Source organism: Asparagus officinalis, chromosome 7 (assembly GCF_001876935.1).
Source record: "Asparagus officinalis chromosome 7, Aspof.V1, whole genome shotgun sequence".
Taxonomy (NCBI): Eukaryota; Viridiplantae; Streptophyta; class Magnoliopsida; order Asparagales; family Asparagaceae; genus Asparagus; species Asparagus officinalis.
The window spans coordinates 134,867,663-134,879,164 of NC_033800.1; the positions used below are offsets into that span (position 1 = coordinate 134,867,663).

At 33.7% G+C, this 11,502-nt stretch overlaps 1 protein-coding gene and 1 non-coding gene across 4 annotated transcripts; one reads left to right on the forward strand and one right to left on the reverse strand.

Annotated features, from left to right (window-relative positions):
- TRNAG-UCC lies at window positions 5,847–5,918 on the reverse strand. The gene has a single exon. It is a non-coding gene; the product is annotated as a tRNA-Gly (tRNA).
- Window positions 7,039–10,493, forward strand: LOC109850694. 3 transcript variants are annotated; one of them, XR_002249506.1, is made up of 4 exons: window positions 7,039–7,452; window positions 8,734–8,766; window positions 9,253–9,312; window positions 9,966–10,493. XR_002249506.1 is itself a non-coding variant. In XM_020420749.1 (3 exons), the coding sequence occupies exons 1-3, from the start codon at window positions 7,285–7,287 to the stop codon at window positions 10,146–10,148; spliced, it is 384 nt and encodes a 127-aa protein (XP_020276338.1). In that variant the 5' UTR covers window positions 7,039–7,284; the 3' UTR covers window positions 10,149–10,482. The 3 variants fall into 3 exon arrangements, 1 of the variants encoding a protein (XP_020276338.1); XR_002249507.1 differs by having other exon boundaries at window positions 9,152–9,312; window positions 9,966–10,492; XM_020420749.1 differs by lacking the exon at window positions 9,253–9,312 and having other exon boundaries at window positions 9,966–10,482.

Below are 11,502 nucleotides of genomic sequence, written 5' to 3' on the forward strand. Positions count from 1 at the left end.
ATCCTCACCCACTTTTTTCAGCTGAGTCTCATTGGTTTTTGTACTCTTCCATGGCAACAAAGTATGTGTTACATCCCTTGCGCAATTGATGATGAGGATGGGGATATCTATGGATCAGGTGTGCAATGATAGAGTTTGTTTGTTTACTATGATTGTTATTATACATTGCGTAGCTTTTCTAATTTATAAAATTTGTTAGGTGTCCTTTCTTAAGTTGGTGTGGGACGCTACAAGTTGCAATAGTGGATGCGATAAGTGATTTAATATATGACGCATTATCTATTGGAACATATCTAAAGATGAGCTTGACTACTTGTCTCTTGATTGCACAGGATTAGGTGTGCATTAGATTAATAAAAATATAATTTTCATTAATGAATAAATACTAGCTGGCCCGGGCCGGGCCCGGGCCGCCTTTTTGGTGCCCGGCCCGGGCCCGGCCCGGAATAGTAATTTTTGTTTTTTTTTATTTTTTAATTTTTTGTATTATTTATGTATAATATATGTATATATAATATATTTCTATATATGTATAATATGTGTGTGTATATATACTCTCTCTTATATATGTATAATGTATGTATGTATGTATATATATACTCTTTCTTATACTATACATGTATATATAAGTATACTCTCTCTTATATATGTATACTCTCTCTTATATAAGTATATACACTAGTAGAAAATCAAGTATTCTAGACGGGATATTCTAGACAGATTTTTTTCCGTCTAGAATGTATTAAACTAGACGGAAATTTTCCGTCTATAATATTCCGTCTAGAATAAAATATTCTAGACGGAAAATTCCGTCTAGAATAGTATTCTAGACGGTTATTTTATTTTTTATTATTTTTTTAAAAATAACTAGGTATTCTAGACGGAAATTTCCGTCTAGAATAGTATTCTAGACGGAAATTTCCGTCTAGAATACATAGACCAATTTTTGCCTCCCTTTTTTAGAATGGCGGGAATTTTGCCTCCCTTTTTTTAACCAAAAAAAATAAAAAATTAAATTACAAAACCCCCTAAATCAGAGAGTCCCCTGCCCTTTTCTTCGTTCACCCTCTATCAAAAACCCCCAAATCAGAGAGTCCCGCTCCTTCGACCTCGCCGTCCCGTCGTCACCGTCCCTCTCCTTCGACCTTTCCGTCACGTCGTCGCTGTCCCTCTCCTTCGACCTCGCCGTCCCGTCGTCGCCGTCCCTCTCCTTCGACCTTTCCGTCACGTCGTCGCTGTCCCTCTCCTTCGACCTCGCCGTCCCGTCGTCGCCGTCCCTCTCCTTCGACCTCGCCGTCACGTCGTCGCCGTCCCTCTCCTCCGACCTCGCCGTCCCGTCGTCGCCTCCCCCCTCAAACAGGAAAAGGGCTTCAGTCGAAAAACTCTAACTCTTTGAGGTTTGCTTTCGATCTAGCTTGATTTCAGCAATTGATTTGAAGTTTTTTGATCCCCGATTAGATATTGACAGTTTCTCAAACCCTAATTTTCTCAAACCCTAGTTTTGTGATCCCCGTCATCCGGTTACTTTTACTCTTCTAATCTATGTTTAATTTTGCTAATTTAGAATGAACTTGTATTATTAAGTATATGCTTTGACCGCATGTGAGCAGTTTGATTGGAAATTAGTGTAATTTAATAAAAAGAGATATACTTTGACCAAAATTTTAAGAAATGTAAGTCAGGTTGAATCACGACTCTAGCAAGTTGTGAATGAATGAAAGACATGCTGAAGGAGAAGTAACTTTCCATGACTGATACAAATTGATTAGCCTGGTGGTATTATTGCTTGTGATAGGGTGGTTACATGTTCATCTCACTTTGACCTTATGAATAGTTTGTATTTGTATGTGTGCGCATGGATGGATGCATGTGTATGTGTGGATATATGCATGTGCGTCTTCACTCTCCCAGTTCTTAAAAGACTGGGATTTCACAGGTCAATGCTTTATCACGTTTTTTTAAGATTAGAAATTTCTTTCTTTAGATTCCTGCAAATTTTGTTGTTGTAGGGTTTAAGGTCAAATTCGATTTTTCTTTTGTTACTTTGTGCCATTTTCTTTGTTGAATGAACAAAAAGGAAAGATGAAGTCTTGAATCTTGATAACATAATTGTTATAGTACTGTCTAATGATGCATCCGTTGGTTGATTTCCGAGGGGGTTTGAATGAAGATGAAGATTAAATCATTTAAGTGAGTAATCACTGAGTTATTAGTCTTGTAGAAGGGTTAAGTGCTTTTTTTATTTATCATTAGAATGATGCCATGACCTTGATGATGTTTCTTGTGTCTGCTGATTAAATTGCTACTTGGAAAATGCTTACTTGCTACTTGGAAAATGTTTGTGATATTTACATGTCTGTAATAAGCATATTGTTATGGACAACTGTCAGAGGCTATTACATCCTTTATAGCTCTTAGTTTGCAATATTTGCATATCTGTATGCATATTGTTGTGAATTTTATTACTTAAGTCCCATTGTGTGCAGGAAAATTCTGTGTTGTGATGCTTAGCGGCCTGCTTACTTCTTTCTTCTTTTTAGTTTTTCTTGAAGGCCTACTGAGTTTGCTGCTCTGGAAATATCTTGGGGAATGTTGGGTAAGCAAAATATTCCAATTTATTCTGTTGTATTTTGAGTATGTTACACTAGTATATTGTTGATGTAATGATAATTGCTCCATAATATGTAGTTCTCAGTGATATTTAGAATTAGTTACTCAACCTTATCCTGGACACTTTTCATGTTTAAGAATCTACTGCTATGTTCAGGCATCTTGCACTACCTCTTAGACCTAACAACTTCACCCATCATTGCTATTTGCTTTTCCAAATGCTTATTTTATCTAAGTCATTGCAGGTATTCCTTTCCTTAGTTTATTTACATTGGACACAAATTCAATCTTACTCTTAATCTTTTTTACATTTGAAAATTTTTTACTAACAGTTAGCTTCTCATTCTTTTGTCAGTTCCAAGCAATTTATTTGCCCTTAAATACCCCAAAGTCTACACTCAGGATGATGAGGAAGAAGGTGAAGAAGAGGGTTTGAGTAAATGTATAGGGAAGGAGTTGAAGAAGCTTCCGTAGTGTCATAGCCATTGTAAATAATTTATGTAAAAGTTTGTAAACAATTTATGTATCTCTCTACTATTTTGTTGAATGTATTATTTGAATATAATGAGATTTGATATTGGAATATAATTAGATTGTGTTGGATATGAATATAATTTTTTGTTATTCAATATTGTGTACATAAACCTAAAGTAGATTCTGCAAAAAAAAAAAACTACTGTAGCAAAGCATTCTAGACGGAAATTCCGTCTAGAATGCTCAAATTCCGTCTAGGATGCCATTTTAATGGAAAAAAATAAAAAAATTAATTCCGTCTAGAATAATTATTCTAGACGGAATTTCCGTCTAGAATAATTATTCTCGACGGAAATTTTTTCCGTCTAGAATGTATTATTCTAGACGGAAATTCCGTCTAGAATAATCCGTCTAGGATGTATTCTAGACGGATTTTTTTATGTATCCTAGACGGATTTTCCGTCTGGATTAAACTTTTCCAGACGGAAACTAACTAGACGGCTATTCCAGACGGAATTCCGTCTGGAATAGCTATTGCAGACGGTTTTTTAACTATTCCAGACGGAATATTCCGTCTGGAATGCCACCATTTGTACCAGTGATATAGGTATACACTCTCTTATATATGTATAATATATGTGTGTATATATATATACTCTCTCTCTTAGTATATATGTATATATCTCTCTTATATATGTATAATGTGTTTGTGTGTGTGTATACTCTCTCTCTTAGTATATATGTATATATAAGTATACTCTCTCTTATATATGTATAGTCTCTCTTATATAAGTATATATAAGTATACACTCTCTTATATATGTATAATATATGTGTGTATATATATACTCTCTCTTATTAGTTATATGTATACATAAGTATACTCTCTCTTATATATGTATACTCTCTCTTATATAAGTATATATAAGTATACACTCTCTTATATATGTATAATATATGTGTGTATATATATACTTTCTCTGCCCAACGGGCAATGGCTACTTATGCGATTTTCTCTCTCTCAAGTTATAACTTATAAATATATACAATATATTTACATATAATATATGTATATATAATATATATAATATATCATATATGTATATATAATATGTAGTTACATAATAATTTATAAGTATATACTAATACATAATTATATAAAAAATAATAAATTTAAACTAATTTTTAGCATTTTTTTATCAAAAAAAAAATGAAAAGAAAAAAATTGAAAAAAATCCGGGCCGGTTGGACCCCGGTCCATCCAACCGGGCCCGGGGTACTCGGGTCCGGGTCCGGGCTCCGGTTTTGCCCGGCCCGGGCCCGGATTTCCGGGTCGGGCCGGGCCGGCCCGGCCCGGATGGACACGCCTACTTAGTTTCTTTTAGAATAGATTTATATTACTTGATTGCCTATAAAAAAATGGATCGCGTTCTAGTATAAAAGGAACATCATTCGAAATCAATCATAGAGAAATGTAAATGGTATTATGTAAGTTGTAACACTAGAGTTTTATTATGCTACAGTTTGGAGAAATATTCATCTAGGTCGTAACGCTAAATCTTCATTCATTTACCAACAAGGGATATATAAATATAATTGTGCCAAACTACAAAAGACGTGTAGCCTTTGTAGACCAAAATAATTAAGTTAATAGGGTTTTTAAAGCAAAATAACTTCAATCCCTCAGTAAAATTGTTAAAAATTACTTTCTATTTTTTGTCGTTTCCCTGCCTAAGGGGCGAGTACAGTCCCCAACATTATTTTCATCCTGGAGCAGACTGTCAAGGCCTTGGACAAAAAGTTAAGGGCCTTATAATCACGAATTTGTAGCGGTTGCAAAAATAAGGCACGAAGATTTTGCTCCTTAAAAAGGAAAACGTAACAGCTGATCCAAAAGGTATTTGGGCCCCAGACCCATGTTCAGCAAGTGGTCCAAATGTGTGTCTATTAATATAATATAGGCGGTCACAGCCCATTTGTTTATGGTTCTGGTCTAGCGCTACCATAAATAAATAAATGGATAAATAGAACGAATTTTTTTGTTGCATAATGTTTTTATATTTTTTTGGGAATTTGGGACTAACAAAGGAAAAACTATAGCGTTAAAAAAAATTCTTGATTTATTCATTTATGTCACAAAATAGTTTTATTCATTTAGGGTATGTCTGGTTGGCCAAAAAAACCAAGAAAACACATAATAAGAAACTTATTTTCTAAAAAAATTATATTTAATTTGGTTCTCACCTTAAAATCAAGAAAGAGGGTGTCACCCCTCTTATTAATTGATTTGACTATATTTCTAGATAATCCATTTTAGATATTTTTATTTCTACAAGGAAAACAGTTGGATCCTGTTAAGAAGGTTTTTTGGGTCAAATTTCCTTTTCTCCATGTCAATTAAACATCTCATGAGTGTTGTGAGTTTTCTTCTGGAATAGTAGCCTTGTTAGAAAATTACTCTTATAGAATGATAGTTTTGATAAAGGGGAAAAAAGGAAGGGAAAAATGTGTACAGACCCCAAAAGCAGAAACTTCATGTGACGAGACCCTCATAGTTTTCCCTATGTGAATGGGTCCCTTGATGTGTGACACTTTGTACTATAATCTTTTTTTATCAATTATTACATGTCAGCTTTCAGCTTTTGGGGCCTGTACACATTTTGCTTTTTGTTTTTGGGGCCCAAAAAGTAACTTACTAATATAATATTGGAATTTTTCGTACTAATATAATATTGGAATTCGAAAATTTTATAGCTGCTTATTGCGTTTGCCGGGAGTCGAACCCGGGTCTATTGCTTGGAAGGCAATTATCCTAACCGTTGGACTACAAACGCTAGACAGAGTTGATCAATAAATTTTTTATATTAATCAGTATAGAAAATAGTAAGGTTCAGCCTTTTCAGAAATTTTGGTGTCAAATGAATCATACTACTAAACATGAATATAGATTCAAAGTGGAGGGTTACTTTACTATATTTGAGATATCTATGATGCTTGAATCAATTATCACCACATATGAACTTGATATGGTAGAAAGCATGATATATCTTCAACCCCTTATTGCATAAAACCATTTAAAGTTGGATTTGGATCCTCTTTAGTTAGGTGGTAATTGGAGAGTATTCAATGTTTTTAATCTACTCTATCAATCACAATTTTATAGAATAAAATAATGCCATGTAGGATTTTCACAATAGAAAAAGTTGTCTTCTAAATACCATGGTAGATTTGGTGATTTTGATTTTATTTATTTATAATAATGCCAAACTAAATTAAAATTCAAAATGATCATATCTTAATCCCTCTAGGCTATGTGCTTTTTTCAGCAGAATGATGAACACGTTATGTTACTTTCATTTATTTGTTGCAATATACTGTTTTTATCAATTTATTTTTCTTGACACAAGATTTAATTATACATGGTTAGAAATTAAATCTGAAATATCGAAGAGTTTAATTAGAGTGGTTTCTATTATTTTAATTAGTTTTTGAGAAACATGATTTTGATCATAAATAAAATTATAGCAGTATTTAGAAAACTATTAACTTGATTATGAAAGTCATAGATGAGAATATCCTATCATTTGAAATTGTGATTGATGGTGAGGATTGAAAAAAATGAAAAATTCTTTAAGGACCCAAAATATGGGACCAATAGGGGGGACAAGTGAGGTGTCCCCCTCCTATTGGATAATGAGTTGGCCATCATTAATGATGACCAACTCATTATCCAATAGGAGGGGGACACCTCACTTGTCCCATTTATTGGTCCCATATTTTGGGTCCCTGTAGCAAAGCTCGAAAAAAATTAGATACTCTCCAATCTGTATACTATTACTAATAAGTGTTACTCTTGGTTATGCCACCTGTCAAAAATGCCACTTGGCAAAATTAACTCATACAATTATAAACGCCACCTGGCCTCAACACGTTAAATCTCTGCTTCGAACTTCTCTCCCCACTTACATTTCCAACGACGAGCTGCTTCGTCTTCCCCCAATTCTTCCATTTCAACGTTCCTCTCTTCTACCTCCTTATACAGAAGAAAAGTGTTCTGTCTCGAGAACCCAAATTTCACCGTTCCCCCAATTCTTCCGTTCTTCGTTACCCGCGATCGACACTTCGTTACCCGCGATCGACGCCTCGAGAACCCAAATTTCCAACGACGAGCTTCCTCGAGAACCCAAGTATTCTACAAACATGTCTTCCGCTTCGTTACGAATATATATCATGGCTCAGATCCTCATTCCCACATCCCTAATTTCCAAATCAACCCATCGTCTAATCCCCCGGCGACGACTGATCCCTACGCTGCGAAAAGTGTTCGGCGTCACTGAGAGGCGAAGGTCGTCGGTCGTCGGCGTCCCTGTAAGTGATCCATATGTTCAGATTAATGCTAAAATTCCTACCTATAATGTTCGATCTTTAACACAAGAACTTTATAATGTTCGATCTTATTTCTCAATACTGGAATTTTTAGTTGAAGTTCAACTCTTTTAGATACGAGATTACAACTTGAGGGGATGGGCATAAAGAAAATCCAGTAGAAAGTTTTAGAAATGAATGGTCTGATTTTGATGGGAGTGAACGTGTGACAGAATTCCCCAGTGAGTTGTAGCTATAATAGAATTTATACTTTTATTGATTTTGTCATGTTGTTTGTGAATGTGTTTTGCTATTAAATTTTCTCAAGGTGAAGGGATTTTCTTACTTAATGTTTTCTTTCTTTACATGTCAGTATTACCACGTTTTCATGTTTTTAAAAATGATATTTTGATGTCAAACTTGTGCAATAACATTGGAATTAATCTTGAGATGCATATTAAACCGAGATTAAAAAAAAGACTGGTGGGTGTCTAGTTAACAAGTTTATATGCACGTTGTGCATATGTGACACATTATTATGTTTATAGAACAATAAATATAAGGTTCATGGATTCTCATTTAGCCTTGAAGCTGTAAATTTTCAGTTTACTTATCTGATTTTCTGTGAAATGAATCATATCATCAATTTGATGCTGTTTCGAGAAAGAAAAAAAAGAAGAATTAAGAAGGTGCTCTGGTTGTTATTATATTTGTGACACAAGGCTTTGTCATTTCCATCATTTAACTTCTATCATTCCTAACATGTTTCTTAGTACTTAATATGCATTGTGCCCTAATTTACTTTAGTCGGTTATGACAATGTATCTGAATACCTCCAATGTCGGTGTGCTTGGTTGCAAATCATGTCTGAAATGACCCTGTTTCCTTTTATTTCCACCAGATGAACTTCTATAATTTTTTTGTAGTGTCTTTGAGCCTTGAAAACCGCAGGGCTGATTAATGAACTTCTATAATTTTTTTGTAGTGTCTTTGAGCCTTGAAAACCGCAGGGCTGATTATGGATAAAAACCAGATATTCTGTGAAGTTTTTGTAGTGTCTTTGAGCCTTGAAAACCGCAGGGCTGATTATGGATAAAAACCAGATATTCTGTGAAAAAGGGAGATATAGCATATAAGATTTTGTCCTGAAGAAGTTTTCGTTCTTTTTCATTTTGTATATGATTACTTTTATTTTGACCTGAAGAAGTTTTTGTTAAATTAGCTAACACATCCAGAAGTTGTAAATTCGATTGGTACTCACTGTTGTTAAACTTTATTATGCAGGCTAATTCCCACTATTTTGTTATCATCGAGCAGGTATTAATTTTGACAATTGATTGTGTCAGAGCTTATTTACTGTCAATTTAAACCATTGATCAATAAATGTTCTTCAATCTTATTTGCCGAAGCTTACTTATTGTCTATAATTCCAACTGATGCAAATTCTTCTACATTGTTATTAATCTTAATAGCTTTCGCTTTTCTTAATTTGCCAAAGCTTACTTATTATCTATAATTCCAACTGATGCAAATTCTTCTACCATTGATCAGTAATTGTTCTTCAATCTTATTTGCAAATTTTTACTTAACTTTAGCAGCTCAACTTTGTTAATTTGTTATTTGATATCTCAGAATATGTTTGATTACATAGATGTTCCTCCAGTGGGACTCAACTTTGTTAATTTGTTATTTGATATCTCAGAATATGTTTGATTACATAGATGTTCCTCCAGTGGGAAGTATAAACTCCATGAGAATCTGTGGATAATTCAAATATTGAGACAGAAGGTCCTTTTTTTACAGGAAGAAGTTAGACTATGTCCATCTTGACAAATTTTGAATGTCACGATGAGGTGTAAGGCGGTAAGCATTCATTTTACAAGGGCCTTTGATACTAATTCAAATTTCACTTCATCAACATTTTTCTCCTGGAAATTACTATATTGATTGTGGCTTAAGCAGTATTCTTTTTCGAAAATGAGACTTTTATACCATTATAGAGCTAGCCTGACATTCTTTGTTGCTTCTAAGGGCGAGCAATGTTAATTTTTTAATGAGTGCAGGGAGCTCTTGATTTTTATCAGCTTAATGCCTCTTGTCATATATAAATTTGTCTTACAACTTGGGTACAACCGTACTGGACATAAATATTGGAGATAAAAGCATCTGTGATAACTTATAGTAACTATGATTTATGAAATTTCAATGCCAGTTTGTAAATAATCTCATGGATCTTATCATCATATGATGTTCTAGAATCTTTGGCCTGGCGAGACATTTACGACACTTTTACTGCTATTAAAGAATAATATCAATCTAGGTATTTAAACTACCAACACCATCAAATTGGGTGGCTCATGCTTTACGATATAAGGGCTGCCACTTAATTTTTTGTTGCATATTATTATAGGTTGTCGTTGGTACATATTTGAGATGGCAGTTGCTGACTGCAACTTTTAGTTTGGTCCATAATTATATGATTAGAGATTCATAAGTATTGTTTTTTTCTATACCAGGTAACATTTGTTTCAAGCGAGCCTCTGCCTCCTGAGTTCTCACATGTTCTTGAATTTAGGGAAGTAAAGTATAATCTATATAGCCACAGTTTTCTTCATCTTGGACAGGTGAGTTTCAACCTGTATTATTATTCAAAATTTATAATTGCACTATTTACTTCCATTACACCCTTTGCATCTTGAAGCTGTAAACATTCCTTCTTCTGCAAGGAGCGGGAGGGGGCTGACCCAAACTTTTAGCTTGGCATCTGATTAGACCCATCCAAGTGGCTGACTTTAGGTCATCTTACACCTAGATTTATGTTAAACTAGACTGACCATCCAGGCCACACCTTTATTGATGGGAGGCTGGTGGCAGATGAGAAAAAATTAGATGGAAGGTAATGGAAAGATTGACTAATTACCACGATGAAAGCTGTTGCCTTTAGAGGGATACTTGGTGATTAATTATTAATAGAACAATCCAAAGCAGCTGGCAATGCATTGCTTATATAAAAGAAACTTCGCATGTGTAGCGGTTTGTCTTTGTCATACATTTTTCTGTTGCAGACTGAGGACTAATTCATGAATATTGTACAAGGAATACTGCTCTGACAACATATAACATATTGTGAAATTTTACTTTTGTAAGAATGTTGAAGGAAAGTAGACTTAGAATTGGTTGATCAATTTCACTTCATCTAAACTAGGGCTGCATCAATAGTTGTAATGTAAAGCACTATTCATTATTATTTAAAGTTTGTTCATGGCCGCTAGACTTTTGTTTTTGATGTGTTTCACATAACTTCATTAAATATTTATTGTTAATTTGATCATTCAATACATTCTTTTTGTAATCATAAAACTATTATAAACTTTTGATATTTATGCATAAAATTTTCAGCTATCTAATTTTTGAGCTTGCATCGCCATCAACTTTATGGATCATCACCAAGACCTCTATTTTGTACCATGTTCCTTTAAATCATTGCTTGAATGAACCTCATTACATCAATTTATTAAATGAACCTCATTGTATCAACCTCAGTAATTATGATTTGGTTGTTTTCTTCTTTTTTTCCTTTATCTTTGATGTACCAGTTGTTTGTTGTGGATCCTTAAAGATTAAAGTGCTTGAGCATCCCAGATGATATACTTTGGTGTCCATAAAGGCAATTATAAAAGGATGTATTGTGCTTTGCACTATGTTTTGTTAAACTTTTTTTTTATTATTTACCTATTTTCTTACTACTAAACTTAAATTTATGCTGACCATATGTGCTAACCATGCGCTATTTGTTAGGCTATATGTAAATTGTTGGGCCATATGAGCTCACCATATTGGATGCTTGAACTTTTTTTAAGGATTCTTTTAGATTATTGCCATTAATGATGTTGATGATGTTCTTATCAAATTATTATTTGATTTTGTTCTGTTTTTAATGATTATTGCCATTAATGATGTTGATGATGTTCTTATCAAATTATTATTTGATTTTGTTCTGTTTTTAATTGTAGAAACTTATCATTTTTAGTGAGTTAATATACTTCATGTTTA